The 19,427-nt window shown below is 37.6% G+C and overlaps 1 protein-coding gene across 2 annotated transcripts in view; it reads left to right on the top strand.

Annotated features, from left to right (window-relative positions):
* Positions 1–19,427, top strand: part of UVRAG (UV radiation resistance associated) — a 330,820-nt gene that overhangs the window by 36,575 nt on the left and 274,818 nt on the right. For both annotated transcript variants that reach the window (XM_032641020.1, XM_032641019.1), the window contains exons 3-4: positions 944–978; positions 13,551–13,712. In XM_032641020.1, coding sequence (XP_032496911.1) covers positions 944–978; positions 13,551–13,712 — 197 coding nt within the window. The remainder of the gene's footprint in view (positions 1–943; positions 979–13,550; positions 13,713–19,427) is intronic.

Genomic DNA, 19,427 nt, shown 5'->3' with positions numbered 1-19,427 from the left:
ATATGTATAACTGATTCACTTTGTTATACAGCAGAAAGTAGCACACCATTGTAAAGCAATTATACTCCAATAAAGATGTAAAAAAAAAAAAAAGAATGTCTGTCTGAACCTCTGATACAGTCTCTCTTTTGATTGTATCTTCAGGTTTTGTAACATTTACAACGTTAATGAAGGTTTGTAGAATCATGGAAGTTTAGTGCTTAGAGGACCTTGATTATTAGTCTGATTTTCAGAATTGTCTAATGAAGAAATGGGCTCAAGGAAATGAGAAGCAGAATGTTAATGACAAGTAGAACTAGAACTTAGGTTCCCTGGTTGCTAGATGAGTGTTGTTTCCACAGTATTACAATGGATAATTATTGGAGATGTTTGAGAAAAACAGAGAGTATAGAATTGGCTGTAGACAATGGCAGTTGGTAAGGGAGAATGAACTCTGAGTTTTTAAGGGCTTACCTTAGAATCTGGGGTAAAAGGAACTAGTAAGGGAAAAATCACTAAATTAAATCTTAACAGATTCTGACCTTTCTTTACTAATGTTTTTTTCCCTTTAAAACATTTAATTTAAAACAAGAAGGTCCTACTGTGTGAAGCACAGGGAACTCTATTCAATATCCTGTAATAAACCATAATGGGAAAAGAATATGAAAATTCTTTTATATACATATACATATATGTATATATATGTACAACTGAATCACTTCGCTATATACTGGAAACTAACACAACATTGTAAATCAACTATCCTTCAGTTTAAAAAAACTTTTATTTAATCATTATTTCTATTTTAATTTAAATTTTTGCAGATAAATATATGTAGAGAATAGATCCCTTGAAAATGTTTTAAGTGTTTTTACTAGAGCATATGTTAAAAAATTTGTTGGATTAAGAGTTAGTGAGCTTATTTTCTTCCATGTCACTTATTGTTCTTTTTCTTCTTTTCCAGAATTTTATAGGAGCGAAGTGATTAAGAATTCTTTGGTAAGTTGGCTTTTTGACAGGTACATATGACTAAGCCTATAACTCCTATTTTAGAAAATGCTGAGACATAAAATAAGTTGGGGCTTCCCTGGTGGTGCAGTGGTTGAGAGTCCGCCTGCCGATGCAGGGGACACGGGTTCATGCCCTGGTCTGGGAAGATCCCACATGCCGTGGAGCGGCTGCACCTGTGAGCCATGGCCTCTGAGCCTGCACGTCTGGAGCCTGTGTTCCGCAACGGGAGAGGTCACAACAGTGAGAGGCCCGCGTACTGCAAAAAAAAAAAAGAATAAAAAAAAACTTGAAGTTCAGTTTTGGTGTTATGATAATTCTACAGTTAAATCTTCTGCTCAGTTATTGCTTAAATCTTCATTGATTTGTTCATTGTTGTATCTCTAGTGCTTAGAGCATGCCTGGCACAAAGTAGGTGCTTGATAAATATTTGCTGAGTGAAATGATATTTTTTCTGTTAAAAACTTGTGTGTTTTTTTAAAAAATCATTCTGTAATTTTGTCACTTCTATTACTATTGAGGTTTTGAAAAAATAATTAATTTTATTTTTGGCTGTGTTGGGTGTTCGTTGCTGCGCACCGGCTTTCTCTAGTTGCAGTGAGCAGGGGCTACTCTTTGTTGCGGTGTGTGGGCTTCTCATCCCGGTAGCTTCTCTTTGTTTGCAGAGCACGGGCTCTAGGCACGTGGGCTTCAGTAGTTGTGGCATACAAGCTCAGTAGTTGTGGCTCGTGGGCTGTAGAGCGCAGGCTCAGTAGTTGTGGCGCACGGGCTTAGTTGCTCTGCGGCATTTGGGATCTTCCCGGACCAGGGCTTGGACCCGTGTCCCCTGCATTGGCAGGTGGATTCTTAACCACTGTGCCACCAGGGAAGTCCCCTGTCGAGATTTTTGACTGTTTGACTTACCAAACATCATAACAAATGATACCTTTGTATGTAGTTCTTAAGAATTTTATGTCTAGGGCCATTGCATAGGCTCCTTCCACTTGTTTTTTGGCGATAGCATTGCTCAGTTAGAAAGTTGGAAATGTCCTACTTTTGATAATGGGTACACTAGATATTTGCATAAGTGGCTCAGTTTATTCGGCCATGTTGATAAAAAGAAGAGATTTTTGGTACTGATAATATCCTTTTAACAGTCCAAGACCATCCTGGATTTGGCCCCTGTCCACCTTTTCAACCTCATCTGCTAACAGTTTTCCTCACTCATTGTGTTCCAGGCTTACCTCATTTTTCCAGTGCCAAACTTGTCTTGTTCATTATGCCGCAGCACCTGTTTCCCCTCTCCTTCACTTGGCTGAATACTCCTTTGAAGTCTGAGCTATGTCACTTCAGCCAGGCCTTCTATGACTATTCTATCTAAAGTAGTTCCCTTTCCACTCTTTTTTACATCACCCTGTTTTGTGTTTTTTTAGAGCATTTGTCACTGTTGGAAATTCTTGTCCATTTATCTGTTTATTATCTGTCTCCCAGCTACAAGAATGCAAGTTTCATGAGAGCAGGAACCTTGCCAGTCTTGTTCTCCTCTGAAACCTTAGCGTCTAGAATATTGCAGATGCTCAGTGAATATTTGTCAGATGAATAAATGGATATCAGTGATGTGTTATATTTACAGAATCCTTTTACATATGTTGTCTCATTTTGATCCTTAGAACAACTTGTAAGGTAGAGGGGGTAGATCTTAAGAAACTGACATCCAGAGAGACTCAGTGATTTTTGCAGAGTCACACAACTGAGGGACCAGAACCCCAGGTCCAGACCTTCCATCTTCAGGTCTCTACTACTCTTTCCTCTTCATCAAGCTGTCTTCACCGCCCAGCTTGTGGGATCTTAGTTCCCCCACCAGGGATTGAACCTGCGCCCTCGGCAGTGAAAGTGTAGAGTCCTAACTACCGGACCACCAGGGAATTCCCTATATAGGATTTTTGGTTTCAATTTAAATCAAGAGATACATTTTAAATGTCAGACTGAGCACACTGTAGTGCAGAGATACATTTTAAATGGCAGACTGAGCACAGGTAGTGCCAACAGTGGGCCTAGCTCGAAAGAACTGATACTAAGAACAACTATTTTTAAGGTTGTGCATTTAGAGACAGTGACACCTGATGACTGCCACCTGGTGGTCAAAGAGTGTAGGACCTTATTCATTTTAACATTTCTAAAGTCAGAATTTATCTTACAGTGGAAGAAAAATGCTTGTTGGAATTGATGCTAAATTGGAATACGTTAGATGGTAATAAATATAATGGAGTAAAATAAAGCAGTATAATGGAGTATCTGGCAGGGGTGGTTGCTGAATTTCTATGGCAGTCACATAGAAGATCTCATCTGAGCAGACACCTGAAAAAAGTGAGGGAACATACTGTGTATCTAAGTGGGGAAGACTGTTTCAGGCCAAGAATCAGGAAAGTATGAAGGTAGGAGTGTACTTGAAGTTTTTAAGGAATGGCTAAGAAGTTAGTATGGCTGGAGTGGAGTGAGTGGTTTGAGATTGTGCTCAGCAAGCATGACAGAGACAGGGGTAAGGGAATTGAGGATCAGGGCAGCAGAGGAAATGACCTGGGGAGACAGCAGGTGATAGTCAAGGGGTGAGTGGCATGAGGATGAGATTATGGGAGGTAACACAAAATTGGAAGCATCTAGTGGACAGGGACCCCCAATTTACTTATTTTTCTATTTTCCAATGTCCCTAGCACAGTGAAGTCCAGTAAGTATCCAGTAAGTATCTACTGCAGTAACTGGAATAATCCACCGTTGATAGGCTGGATGGTGGAGATGTGACTCCAAATTATATGTCAGAGTCCTGATTTCTTCCCAGATATATTTAGCGTAGAACGATTAATGGTGAATGTATAATTTGACTTTTTAATCTCTGGCTTCAGCTAACCATACCCTCCAAACCATTTGTTAACTTTTGGGAACTTTTTTTTTCTTTTTTGTTTTGGTTCTGGGGGAAGTTAGATCCTTAATATTATCGAAGGGCCATTGGTTAATTTAAACTAAAGTAATTGAAGCAATAAGAATGGAAGTAACTAAATTCTCTCAATTGGATTTTGTACATACACAAAAGTAGAGGTGAATTGTGTAATGAACACACATGCACCATCTTTAACAATTATAAAGTTAGTTATTAGTTTTGTTTTGTTTTGTTTTTACAAGAAAGGAGTTTTTACTTTTATTAGAAAATTAAAAATCTCGTGGTGGGAGGAAGAAGAGTGATAGCTAGTTCGTATGTGTTTTGAAATATCTCTGTATGTGTGTTTCTTTAATAAACAATTAACTATTCACTTGTGATTCAGGTAGTTTATTGGATGCATTGTATTTGTTGTTTCTCATCCTGATAGCAATGCTGCAAGGTAGGAGATATTCCTGTTTTATAGTTAAGGAAAGCAGGGTTCAGAGAGGTTGAGGAATTTACTCTAGGTCGCAAAGCTGGTGGTGACTGGTAGAACCGATGTTCGAGAGCTCGAGAGCTCTGCTCTTTCACAGCACTGTGCAGCCTCCATTACATCAGTGATGGGCCTTATAAGTGAATAAACAGAGTTCTAGAGCAGCGGTCCCCAACCTTTTTGGCACCAGAGACCAGTTTCTTGGACGATAGTTTTTCCACGGACTGGGCGGTGGGGGTGGGGGTGGAGGGGTGGAGGGATGGTGTTGGGATGGTTCAAGCGCATTACCTTTATTGTGCACTTTATTTCTATTATTATTACATTGTAATATATAATGAAATAATTATACAAGTCACAATAATGCAGAATCAGTGGGAGCCCTAAGCTTGTCTTCCTGCAACTAGATGGTCCCATCCGGGGGTGATGGGAGACAGTGACACCCGAATGTTGCTTATGTGTGTTGCTTATGTCCAGTCTACTCCATAAGATGCAGCTTAATTGTCATTTGCCACTCACCGACAGGGTTTTGATATGAGCCTGCAGGCAGTTGGTTTATCATGGTCTCTGTGCAGTCAGTCCTCTCTGCTAATGATAATCTGTATCTGCAGCCGCTCCCCAGCGCTAGCATCACCGCCTCAGCTCCACCTCAGATCATCAGGCATTAGATTCTCATAAGGAGCGCGTAGCCTAGGTCCCTCGCATGCGCAGTTCACAGTAGGGTTTGCGTTTCCATGAGGATCTAATGCCGCTGCTGATCTGACAGGAGGCGGGGCTCAGGCAGTAGTGCGAGCGATGGGGAGCGGCTGTAAATACAGATGAAGCTTCACTTGCTTGCCCGCTGCTCATCTCCTGCTATGTGGCCTGGTTCCTAACAGGCCACGGACCGGTACCAGTCTATGGCCTGGGGGTTGGAGAGCATGTATTTTTAGGGAAAGCATGTGACAGAGTTATCAGAACCAAAACTTCTGTTGGACTTGTGACTGCCTGAGGTATTTTTAAATCTTTGGGAAAAAAGTGAACAATATAAATACTTTTTATGAGTTACTGGCCTGAGGGATTCTCAAACAAGTATATGTTCTAGTTGAATTGTGACTGAATGAATTAACATTTCATCTGTGTGTGTGTGTGTGTGTGTGTGTGTGTGTGTGTGTGTGTGAGAGAGAGAGAGAGAGGGAGGGAGGGAGAGGGAGTTGGCTCCTCCTCCTCTTGCTATGCCATCTTATCTTACCTTGTGTTAAACTTCATCATCATTTTCTAACCTCTGTCTGGTCAATTACATAATTTGGAGAGAGTCTAAGATAATTGACACATGCAATTATAGGACCAGGGAAGAACAGGATTCTATGGAAACATGTAGGAGTATCATTTATCTCAGTTTGAGGAGGGTGATTAGGAAAGGTTTCTAACAGTAAGCAATTTCTAAGTTGAGACATGAAGGATGAATAAAGGTGAATGAGAGAGGGGGAAGAGAGTTTATTGGGCTGAGGAATAACTACTACTTATAAATTTAGTATGCAATTCCTGAGAGTTATCTTGTATGTTTTGGGAAAATTGGAACTGCTTTTATGAATTCTTAGTCATGTTTCTTGTGACTATGCATTTGCTATTGAGTGATAAAAATAGTGATAATTTGTTTGTGTTTTGAAATTTTTCTATATATGTGTGTTTCTTTAATAAATAAGAAGTTATCAATTGAGCAGTGTTTTAGAGAAATTGCCCAGGTAATAAATAATAATTTTAGATTCTCCTGGAGGTAAACTTTTCAAAGCTATGAGTATCCTAATATTCTGCCACTGTACTTTCAGTGAATAAGATATAGGTCCCTAAATTATGTTAGTATACTTGAATAATTTGTTCCATCTAGAAAATGGGCTGATATGTATAGGTTAAATATAAATAAAAATCATCTGGCTTAAAAAAATTTTTTTATTATTATTATTCTAAAATTTTATTTATTTATTTAATTTTTGGCTGTGTTGGGTCTTCGTTGCTGTGTGCAGGCTTTTTCTAGTTGCGGTGCGCAGGCTTCTCATTGTGGTGGCTTCTCTTGATGTGGAGCACGGGCTCTAGGCGCACGGGCTTCAGTAGTTGTGGCACGTGGGCTCAGTAGTTGTGGCTTGCGGGCTCTAGAGCACAGGCTCAGTAGTTGTGGCGCATGGGCTTAGTTGCTCCATGGCATGTGGGATCTTCCCGGACCAGGGCTCGAACCCGTGTACCCTGCATTGGCAGGCGGATTCTTAACCACTGTGCCACCAGGGAGGTCCCATGGATTTTTATAATAACATTATCGGGCAGTAGAGTCTTTGAATGTGTGGCAGACTGTATCTGTATCTGAAAGGACCAGCTCAGGAATGATTGCTCATTGTCTGGCAGCTATTTTATAAAAGCATAAAGGAAGGTCATTGTAATGAGAGGATTGACAATAGGCTCTACTGTATTAACGTTGTATTGGTTTAGAACAGAAACCCAGGCCATCTATTCAACCACAAGAAACAACTTCAAAAGACTACTTCCCTTCCAAAGGCTTTTGATTAGTTTTAGAATGAAGTATTTAAGAATAATTAATATAATAACTGCCCCCCAAATCATCCCACCGCTTATGCAATATGGCCCTTCAGATATATTCACCAGGTCTTTCTTTTTTTTCACTTTGGAAAGGGGTGGTTATTTCATGCTTTTTCTGCTGAGAAGTTGATATTATACTCATTCATATTTTAGAGCACATATATTGATACTTTTGTTGAGAGGTGATCTTACACATAGGGTAGTAAGTGGCTGTCTTTTCAGGTGGTTGTAATCTTCCAACTCCTGCTCTTTAGGCTTTAGCACCTGAAATGACATCGTGAAGAGATATCTTTATTTGTTTTACTTCTGTAGGTGTCTCTTTGTAAGATGCTGTATTTTTTCCATTATTGGGTCTTAAAATTTTTTTGTTTTATTACTTTGTATTGAGATATAGCACATATTACAGTAAAGGGCACAAATAATAGCCTGATGACTTTTCAAAGGGAACGGATCATTTAACCAGATCAAGAAGCAGAACATTATCTTGTGTTCTCCCTCTAGTTACTACCTCCTCCCAAAGAGCACCACTATCTTGACCATAGATTAGTTCTGCTTGTTATAGAACTTTTGTATGGCATATGCTTTTTTGCTTAGCATATTTGTGAGATTCATACACATTATTCATTAATTCTATGTGTACATGTCCATTAATACATATGTGTATGTATTTCTGTTAGGTATATCTTTAGGAGTGGAATTAAGTGCCGGGTCACAGGTTATTTTCAGCTTTAGTAGATACTGCTAAATAGTTTTTCAAAGTGTTTGTGCCAGTTACATCCCTAACAGCAGTGTGAGATTTTTAGTTGCTCCACATTCTTGTCCAAACTTGATATTATCTGTTTTGAAAATTTTAGCCATTCTGGTGGGATAGTGGTATTGGATTATTATTTTAATTTACATTTCTTCATATACTATTCTAATTGATCACCTTTTCCAGTGTTTATTGGCCATCGAGATACTCTTTTTTTAAAAAAAGTTTTGGCCACGCTGTGCAGCATGCGAGGTCTTAGTTTCCTTGACCAGGGATTGAACCCGTGCCCCCTGCAGTGGAAGCACAGAGTCTTAACCACTGGACTGCCAGGGAAGTCCCTACATATTCTTTTTTTTTAATTCATATTTTTATTTTTATGAAGTGTCTGTTCTGGAGAAACATGCCAATTAATGCCAATTAAGAATAAACGAATTCTGTGCAAGGATTTGACTTTTTTAAAAATAAGTTTATGGGATGTATTCAATCTAATTTAATAGTTTATGTAGTCCTTTTTTCATGCTTCCTGTTTTTGATTATCTAAGGATTTGTGCAGTTGGTTTGTTGAATTCTCCTCCACCCTGTTGTTTCACTCATGCTCTGCGAGTATATAGCGTTTTTGTGATCCCAGTTCAATGTGGAGAGGGACTTCTTGTAGACATGAGTACGGCCTGGGTCTGGGCTTTGAATTATGTTCTTGTCTCCCTTTAAGACTACCAAAACCAAAACGTCAAGTTTATATAGGTCGGCAAATGCCTTTAAGAGAAAAACCCTCTAGATTTACACTTTGGGTTCTAGCTTTCCTTTTTGGCTTGGAAAATCTTTGGTGATGATGGTGGTTATTATTATTTTAAAAATATTTTAGCCAGCATTTTTGTTTTCAATGGGATGATTATCTAGCCTGCCATTATCAGAAATGGATGTTTCCCTTCCATTCATTCCTTGGGCCATGTGTTAAATCTAGTCTTGCTGTTTCATAGTTACCCATCATGTTTTACCCAAAATATTATCTTTCCTTATTGCCTGTATTTTTCAATAAATTTTTCTAAGAATAACTTTGGATTCTTAAAATAATTAAGACTACCTTCAAAGAAAGATTTGCTATTATCAAATATTTCAGTGTATATTTCCTACAAACAAGGACAGTCTCTTACATAATCACATTAAAATGATTAAAATCAGGGAAGTGTAACATTGACACAATACAGTTATTAACCACAGTCCTTCATCCTCCACCCCCAGCTTAATTGAGGTATAGTTGACAAAAATTGTATATATTAAGGTGTACAATGTGATGTTGTGGTATACATATATATTATAAAATGATTAACCAAAATTAAGCTAATTAACATACCTATCACCTCATGTAGTTACTGTTTTTTGTTTGTTTGTTTTTGGTAATGAGAAAACATTACTCTCTTAGGAAATTTCAAGTATACAATGCGGTATTATTAACTATAGTCACCATGTTGTCATTAGATTTCCAGAATGATTTCATTTTGCAAAACTGCAACTTTGTATGTTTTGGGCAACATCTCCCTGTTTCTCCCAACTTCAACCCCTGGCAACCACCATTACACACCCTGTTTCTATGAGTTTGACTTTTTTAAAAGATTCCACATGTAAGTGATATTATGTAGTATTTGACTTTCTTTTTCTGACGTACTTCACTTACCATACTATGCTTCAGGTTCATCCATGCTGTTGCAAATGGCAGGATTTCCTTTTTTAAGGCTGAATAATATTCCATACATATATATGCTACGTTTTCTTTATTTAGTCGTCTGTTGATGGATACTTAGGTTGTGTCTATATCTTGACTAGTATGAATAATGAACATGGGAGTGAACATGGGAGTGCTTCTATCTCTAAGACACTGTTTCATTTCCTTTGGATATCCACCCAGAAGAGGGTTAACTAGATCATATGGTAGTTTTATTTTAAATTTTTTTGAGTTACCTCCATACTGTTTTCCAACTGGTTGTACCAATTTTCCTTTCCACCAATGAATTCCTAGTCCTTATTCAGATACTGTCAACTCTCCAGGACTCAATTCAGAATCACTCTGTCTTTAGTTGTCATGTTGCTTTATTCTTCAGTCTGGATGGTTCTTTAGCCTTTTTTGGGGTGCTTTTGACTTCAGCATTTAAAACCATACAGACCAGTTATTTCATAGACTGTCTTTCAATTTGATTGACTGATGTTTCCTCGTGATTAGATTCAGGTATGCATTTTCGGCAGGAAAACTATAGCTGTAATACTGTATTCTTTTCAGTGCTTTGGTTTAGAAGGCGCCTGTTGTTGGTTTGTCCCAATATTGATGTTAACTGTTGTCAGTTGATTAAGGTAGTGCCTGTCAGGTTTCTCCACTGTGAAGTTACAATTTTTCCATTTATAATTAATAAGTGATTTGTTAGGGAGAAACTTTGAGACTTTATATATCCTGCTTCTTATCAACTGTTCGTTTACCAGTTTTAGCATCCATTGGCAATTTTCTCATTCCCATCTTTCAGACTTTTATATTTATTAATTGGCATTCTGTCTTTATTTCCCATTTAATTAATGATTAATTAATTATTAATCTATATCATTATGAATTCAAAGATTCTTATTTTTATTCAATGGGTTATAATCCATTACTGTCATTATTTATTTTGTTGCTTAAGTTATCCCACATTGGGTTAGTGAAAGCCCTGTGAATTGATTCCTCTTTCCTTTTGATATGTCCACATCATTCTTTGAGTACTTACTTCCATTCTGGCACGAGATGTTCCAGACTCATTTTGTACTCTTCCTGCCACAGCCCTGGAATCAGTTTTCTCCCGAAGGAACCCTCGGTTCCTTTTAGTGAGAATGCTAAATAGACAGCAAGATCTGAGCACGCTCATTGTTACTAGTGTGCTCATTACTTCTAGACTTTTTAAGGGACTGAGCTAGGAAATACACACACACACACACACACACACACACACACACACACACACACCCTATATCTTTTGCTCTGTCTGTCTGTGTATCGATCTATCTTTTAAAAACCATGCATTCATACCAACATCTCCATTTTCAATCCAACTGAACTCAGTTCATTTGTAACTCCATTCTCCAACAGTGAAAAACCTGGCTTCCACTGTCGTCAACATCTTTACTCATGCTTAGAATATACAGGAAGTGGCTTTAGAATTACTAATCCTTACCACTATAAGAAGCAGACCTATACATTAGAGTTCAGTGTTTAGTTTTTTTTTCCCTGAAGTAAAAGCCATATACAATGAAATGCACAGATTTTAACTATGTCATTTGCTGAGCTTTGATAAGTGCATACATACCTGTCAAGATATGTACATTTCCTATCATTCCAGAAAGTTCCCTTGTGCCCAAGCCCTCCCCCCACAAAAGGAAATCATTTTTCACCACAGATTTGTTTTGCCTCTTGTAGAACCTCATATAAATGGAATCATCATGCAGTATGTATTTTTTTTTCGTATTCTAGTTTACATTCTTGCCTTGCCTTTTCAGCTGTACTTCTTTGCATTGATTTTTTTAATCTTTGCTTTAGGGATTACTATATGTACGCTTAACTACTTCATGTAAAACAGGAGAACCTGGCAACAGTATCGTTCCAGTTGGCCACCTTGTCTCATTTGTGCTATTACTTTCATATTTGTGAACCTATATATATGTTATAAAACCCTTTATACAGTTATAGCTTTTGCTTTAAACAGACATATATGATATAAATAAAATAAGAAAAATACATGGTCTTTTATATTTACTCCATGTTTACCATTGCCAGTGCTTTTTATTCCTTCTTAAAGATCCAGGTTTCTATCTGGTGTCATTTCTCTTCAGCCTGAAGAACTTCCTTTAGCGTTTCTTGTAGTACAGGTTTGCCTGGTTATTCCTAGACCTTAATGTTTATCTTCATTTTTAAATGAAACTCTACCCCTATCTAGAAGGGTTGCTAAAACAATTATGGTGGGATAGAGACTGGGGGTCATGTAAGAATGGAGTTCTGTTGATCTTAGGTTGAAATTCTTGGATGGTGTGGAATCAGAATAAGGCTGATTGCACAATGTGTTTATTGTGTTATTATCATGCTATTTATCAATAATCTTTTGGTGTCCTCAAACATCCATTTTGGTTAATTGGATATTCCTTCACTCATTCAGCAAATATATATTTTTAAATTAATTAATTAATTTATGGCCGTGTTGGGTCTTTGTTGCTGCGCGCAGGCTTTCTCTAGTTGTGGCAAGCAGGGGCTACTCTTTGTTGTGGTGCACAGGCTTCTCATTGCGGTGGCTTCTCTTGTTGCGGAGCATGGGCTCTACGCGCGCAGGCTTCAGTAGTTGCGGCGTGTGGACTCAGTAGTTGTGGCTCATGGGCTCTAGAGCACGGACTCAGTAGTTGTGGCTCATGGGCTCTAGAGCACGGGCTCAGTAGTTGTGGCGCATGGGCTTAGTTGCTCTGTGGCATGTGGGATCTTCCCGGACCAGGGCTCGAGCCCATATCCCCTGCATTAGCAGGCAGATTCTTAACCACTGCGCCACCAGCAGCAAATATTTATTGAGCACATAGCAGGTACTTTTCAAACTTTGGGGATCTTATGGTAAACAAATCAGGCAATGTTTCTATCAGAGCTTTTATTTTAATGCAAGGAAATCAGACAATAAAAATATACAAGTGAAAAAGATAGATCAGACGTAAGTGCCATGAAACTGGAAGTCATGTTCCCACTCCTGAAATGTCAACAGCCAAACCCACAAAAACACATACATCAGTATATCCCCTAAAACAAAAACACTGCCCTAGTCTGTCCCCACTTTGGTCAGGAAGAAAAACTGCCACAAAGCAAAGACTAGTGACCCTTATATTAGGACCTTTTGATTTACTGATTTGTGTAATATGAAAATTGATAATTTAATGAAATTGATTATAGTTACATTCAGCAATGAAAGCCCTAACATTTAATGTAAGGGAAATAAATGAAAGTAAGTAATCGATGCATTGTAGTTCACGTCTATTGATAATATTAAAGCCCCTTAACTTTTTCACTTTTCAGAGAATGTTTCAACTATCTGGATAATTCTCTTAATGAAAAACAAAGTTCTTTCAGAGCATAAAGTTGACCATGCCATTCTTAACCTTAAAACCTTTCAGTGGCCCCACGTCTTGTACACAGTGAAGTTCCACCTCCTTGGCAAGGAGTCTCATGTTGGTCTCTCCAGCTCTGCATCCTGACGCTCTTGTGTTGTGTGCTCCAGCAGTTGTCTTAGTTCCCTGACTACACTGTGCTATTTCACACCTCTGAGCCCTTGTATATTATTTTCCCTTTGCCTGCAATTCCTTATTTTAATCTGGTGAACTACTGTTTGTCCTATAAAAGCCAAGTTTCATAGCCTGTGTGCTGTCTTTCCCCTGTGCCTTCCAAGTTTATTATTCCCTCTTGTGCTACTTTGTAACCTTTTGCATATTGCACTTTTCATGAAACAATGTAATTATTTAAAGAAAGGTTTGAATCCAGCAACAAGTTGGAGGTACTTTTGAGGGCATTGTGTATAAGTTGCTTCTTAATAATTGTGTATTGTGTTGAATAAATAAATGAATTACCATAGGAAGCCATGTTAATGAGAGATTAGAATATATGCTCCTTCTATAATTGACTATAATAAATAAGCAGAGAAATTAAAAAGTACCGATATCACCCTCTTTATGTTAATTGGAATGTCTTCTTAAGTTTGCAATTTAGTATATTTATAAGTTCTTTTGGTTAAAGAACAAAATGATGTACAACCTAACTGTAATAACTGTAAACCGTAAACATTTAGGGTCTTCCTAAAGCATGTTTTCATTTCCATCAACAGAATCCAACATGGCGGAGTCTTGATTTTGGAATAATGCCGGACCGTCTCGATACATCTGTGTCTTGTTTCGTGGTGAAGATTTGGGGTGGAAAGGAGGACATCTACCAGCTGTTGATTGAATGGAAAGTCTGTTTGGATGGGCTGAAATATTTGGGTCAGCAGGTAATTTTTAGACTGCAGTTTCAAGTAGTTGTCTTCTCTAAATGAACAGTCTAGCTTTTTCTGTTGAATCTTCTGATTCTACATTTCCTATTATAAAGAGAGACCCTTTATGATTGTTCACTTACTTACAGAAATTTGAGTCATTGCCAGGTTTAAAAAATGACTGAAAAAATTTATGAAGAACTGCCTTCAGCTTATCTTCAGCTGATAATTTAAGAGGATATTTTTTGGGGGGGGCAGGTAGAAAAGCATATGCTTTCTCATAGCACTCTGCTTGTTCTGTCTTATTGGATGTTTCCCCTAGAATCTGAAAATTAAGTTGAAAATAAGCACCTCTCTTATGACCAGTAGAGTGGGGTTATTCCAAGAATAAGAAGACCTTCTGTTTATTGAGCACAGGGATGACAAATGCCTGGCTTATATACTGCTACCCATTCCCCATGACTGATGTAGTTAACTCATCATAGCACTCTTCTAGCTGAGCTCAGAAGTAGCTCCATAATCCTTTCTAACACAGTGTTCCAGGATGCAACTAGAAATATATCAGAATTGCATCTGAAATGAAACCTGTTTGCCATTCCCAGACATAAGTAATTACAGTTAATACTTATAGTGACCTTGTGAAAGTTGATATTATTGCCCATAGTTTCCTGATGGGAAAATTGTGCCTCAGAGAATTTAAGAAACTATCAAGATAACACTGCTAGGTGGAGCTGGGATTTAAATTAGGCCTGACTTAAAAATTCATTCTCTTTCTGCTGTACCACACTGGTATATACATGTAGTCCTTGGTAACCACTCAGCCCACATTGGAATAAATGCCATTTCTATTTTGTGATACCTGTGGGACTACTGATAAAGGTAACCCTAAAATGTTAGTTATATCTACAAACATCCTTCATATTTTTTACTATTTATTCAGTATATACTTTCTGGTATGTTTCTGTTAGAGAAACAATTCTACATTTTTCTTTTTCAGATTAAAAGAAAAGCAAAAAAGCTCTTCCCTTATTTTGCATACTATATTTTGTGTTCTTTTAGAGTGACCAGAACAATGCATGCAATGAATATTTTGCTTAACTAAATTCTAACCTGCTACAAACTCTGTTTTATTTTTATTTTTTTTCTTTTGTTTTAGGGCCGGTCTTAATTAAAACTCATGAAGTAATGACTTGTGGCTTAGGGTCTTTCTCCTCTCTTTTAGTACCAAATGCTTGTTGCCTTTAGCCTGGCTAACCAGCCCTGCCCTGAGGCACATACTCTTTCTATCTTGCTACATGCCGGAGTTGGCTCTCTGTGTATAGATTATGATATTAAGCACTTGTTTATGTTGTGTGGGGGTGGGGCTTCTTAACATTAGAGTTGCAGGGCTATAGGCTTGTAGGGGAGGGGTTTTTTTTGGCCAGAGAAGATGGCCTTCATCATGCTTTTCAGTTCACACATTCCTTAGGTGGTTGTCTTCTTAAAATACCCAGCTGTGCTTATGTCTAACTTACCCTAATTTCAGAGAGTTAGCATTCAGGTGTCTTCTTACAAAGTTGGTTATGTTGGTATCGCAGAGAACAAGAGAAAGAGAAAACATTTTTCTAAGCCAACTAGACACTTAATATCCTTGTAGAAAGTCACTTATGAAATAGGTATAACAAGTAACAGGCTACTAGAAAATCAGATATAATAGAATTACAAATTTTTAGAGGAAAGCAAGGCTAAGTAAGATATGTTAGGTTAATAGCCAGAATCACTGAGGTTCATTGACTGGTCATCTGCTTTCTAGCAGGCATGGTTCCTAGTGTTAAGGATCCAGAGATGAGTCAGATAAGGTTCTTAGACCCGGTAAACTGATGATCAATGAATAGCTGCAAAGAGAGCTATGGGAGTATGTTTAAGATGTATGTAGACAAACCTGGATAGAGTCAGGGAATGGATGACTTTTGAAAGAGATTTTTTTACAGGTTAGGTTTTTTTGAGGTATAATTTACATACAATAAAATTTACCCTTTTAATGTATACAGTTCAATGAGTTTGACAAATGTATGAAGTAAGTAACCACCACTACAGTGAATAATGCTGCTGTAAATATTTAAATATAGGTCTTTGTGTTGATGTAAGTTGTCATTTCTCTTGAATAAATATCCAGTATTGGAATTTCTGGTTCTAATGGTAAGTGCTATGTTGAAATTTATAAGAAACTGTGAAACTCTTTTTTCAGGGTGACTGTCATTCTGCCTTCCCATCAGCAATGTATGATAGTTCCTTATCTTTGTAAGGGCTTATTATTGTCAGTCTTTTTAATTTTCACTATTCTGATAAAGTGGTATCTCATACTGATTTTAATTTTCCTAATGATGAAATGATGTTGTGCATTTAAAAAATATGTTTATTTGCCATCAATCCCCCTACCTTCTTCTCTTGTGAAATGTTCATTCAGATCTTTTGCCCATTTTTTATTTGCTTGATTGATTTCTCATTATTGTGAGTTGTAAAATTTCTTTAGGTGTTCTGTATGAGTTAGTCTTTTATGAGATATATATTTTCCAAATATTTTCTGCTAATCTGTGTCTTGTCTTTTCATTTTTATTAAGTGTCATACTTTTTTTTTTTTTTTTACATGGATCATCATAGCATCTTTCTTTTTCTTTCTTTTTTTTTTTTTTAACATCTTTATTGGGGGATAATTGCTTTACAATGGTGTGTTTCTGCTTTATAACAAAGTGAATCTCTTATACATATACATATGTTCCCATATCTCTTCCCTCTTGCGATTCCCTCCCTCCCACCCTCCCTATCCCACCCCTCCAGGAGGTCACAAAGTACCGAGCTGATACCCCTGTGCCATGCGGCTGCTTCCCACTAGCTATCTGCCTTACGTTTGTTAGTGTATATATGTCCATGCCTCTCTCTCACCCTGTCACAGCTCACCCTTCCCCTGCCCCATATCCTCAAGTCCATTCTCCAGTAGGTCTGTGTCTTTATTCCTGTCTTACCCCTAGGTTCTTCATGACATTTTTTTTTTCTTAAATTCCATATATATGTGTTAGCATACGGTATTTGTTTTTCTCTTTCTGACTTACTTCACTCTGTATGACAGACTCTAGGTCTATCCACTTCATTACAAATAGCTCACTGTCGTTTCTTTTTATGGCTGAATAATATTCCACTGTATGTATGTGCCACATCTTCTTTATCCATTCATCCGATGGTGGGCACTTAGGTTGTTTCCATCTCCGGGCTATTGTAAATAGAGCTGCAATGAACATTTTGGTACATGACTCTTTTTGAATTTTGGTTTTCTCAGGGTATATGCCCAGTGGTGGGATTGCTGGGTCATATGGTAGTTCTATTTGTAGTTTTTTAAGGAACCTCCATACTGTTCTCCGTAGTGGCTGAACCAATTCACATTCCCACCAGCAGTGCAAGAGTGTTCCCTTTTCTCCACACCCTCTGCAGCATTTATTGTTTCTAGACTTTTTGATGATGGCCATTCTGACTGGTGTGAGATGATAGCTCATTGTAGTTTTGATTTGCATTTCTCTTAATGATTAATGATGTTGAGCATTCTTTCATGTGTTTGTTGGCAGTCTGTATATCTTCTTTGGAGAAATGTCTATTTAGGTCTTCTGCCCATTTTTGGATTGGGTTGTTTGTTGTTTTGTTATTGAGCTGCATGAGATGCTTGTAAATTTTGGAAATTAATCCTTTGTCAGTTGCTTCATTTTCAAATATTTTCTCCCATTCTGAGGGTTATCTTTTGGTCTTGTTTATGGTTTCCTTTGCTGTGCAAAAACTTGGAAGTTTCATTAGGTCCCATTTGTTTATTTTTGTTTTTATTTCCATTTCTCTAGGAGGTGGGTCAAAAAGGGTCTTGCTGTGATTTATGTCATAGAGTGTTGTGCCTCTGTTTTCCTCTAAGAGTTGGATAGTTTCTGGCCTTACATTTAGGTCTTTAATCCATTTTGAGCTTATTTTTCTGTATTGTGTTAGGGAGTGATCTAATCTCATACTTTTACATGTACCTGTCCAGTTTTCCCAGCACCACTTATTGAAGAAGCTGTCCTTTCTCCACTGTACATTCCTGCCTCCTTTATCAAAGATAAGGTGACCATATGTGCGTGGGTTTATCTCTGGGCTTTCTATCCTATTCCATTGATCTAGCTTTCTGTTTTTGTGCCAGTACCATACTGTCTTGATTACTGTAGCTTTGTAGTATAGTCTGAAGTCAGGGAGCCTGATTCCTCCAGCTCCGTTTATTGTTCTCAAGCTTGCTTTGGCTATTCGGGGTCTTTTGTGTTTCCACACAAATTGTGAAATTTTTTGTTCTAGTTCTGTGAAAAATGCCATTGGCAGTTTGATAGCGATTGCATTGAATCTATAGATTGCTTTGGGTAGTAGAGTCATTTTCACAATATTGATTCTTCCCATCCAAGAACCTGGTATATCTCTCCATCTATTTGTATCATCTTTAATTTCTTTCATCAGTGTCTTATAATTTTCTGCATACAGGTCTTTTGTCTCCTTAGGTAGGTTTATTCCTAGATATTTTATTCTTTTTGTTGCAATGGTAAATGGGAGTGTTTTCTTGATTTCACTTTCAGATTTTTCATCATTAGTGTATAGGAATGCCAGAGATTTCTGTGCATTAATTTTGTATCCTGCTACTTTACCAAATTCATTGATTAGCTCTAGTAGTTTTCTGGTAGCATCTTTAGGATTCTCTATGTATAGTATCATGTCATCTGCAAACAGTGACAGCTTTACTTCTTTTCCGATTTGGATTCCTTTTATTTCCTTTTCTTTTCTGACTGCTGTGGCTAAAACTTCCAAAACTATGTTGAATAAGAGTGGTGAGAGTGGGCAACCTTGTCTTCTTCCTGACCTTAGTGGAAATGCTTTCAGTTTTTCACCATTGAGGATGATGTTGGCTGTGGGCTTGTCACATATGGCCTTTATTATGTTGAGGAAAGTTCCCTCTATGCCTACTTTCTGGAGGGTTTTTATCATAAATCGGTGTTGAATTTTGTCAAAAGCTTTCTCTGCATCTAATGAGATGATCATGATTTTTCTCCTTCAATTTGTTAATATGGTTTATCACATAGATAGATTTGCGTATATTGAAGAATCCTTGCATTCCTGGAATAAACCCCACTTGATCATGGTGTATGATCCTTTTAATGTGTTGTTGGATTCTGTTTGCTAGTATTTTGTTGAGGGTTTTTGCATCTATGTTCATTAGTGATATTGGCCTGTAGTTTTCTTTCTTTGTGACATCCTTGTCTGGTTTTGGTATCAAGGTGATGGTGGCCTCATAGAAGGAATTTGGGAGTGTTCCTCCCTCTGCTATATTTTGGAAGAGTTTGAGAAGGATAGGTGTTAGCTCTTCTCTAAATGTTTGATAGAATTCGCCTGTGAAGCCATCTGGTCCTGGGCTTTTGTTTGTTGGAAGATTTTTAATCACAGTTTCAATTTCAGTGCTTGTGATTGGTCTGTTCATATTTTCTATTTCTTCCTGATTCACTCTTGGCAGGTTGTGCATTTCTAAGAATTTGTCCATTTCTTCCAGGTTGTCCATTTTATTGGCATAGAGTTGCTTGCAGTAATCTCTCATGATCTTTTTTATTTCTGCAGTGTCAGTTGTTACTTCTCCTTTTTCATTTCTAATTCTATTGATTTGAGTCTACTCCTGTTTTTTTTTTTTTTTGATGAGTCTGGCTAATGGTT

Source organism: Phocoena sinus, chromosome 8 (assembly GCF_008692025.1).
Source record: "Phocoena sinus isolate mPhoSin1 chromosome 8, mPhoSin1.pri, whole genome shotgun sequence".
Taxonomy (NCBI): Eukaryota; Metazoa; Chordata; class Mammalia; order Artiodactyla; family Phocoenidae; genus Phocoena; species Phocoena sinus.
The sequence above is the reverse complement of the archived record's forward strand: the minus strand, read 5'-3'. Positions and strand labels throughout refer to the sequence as shown.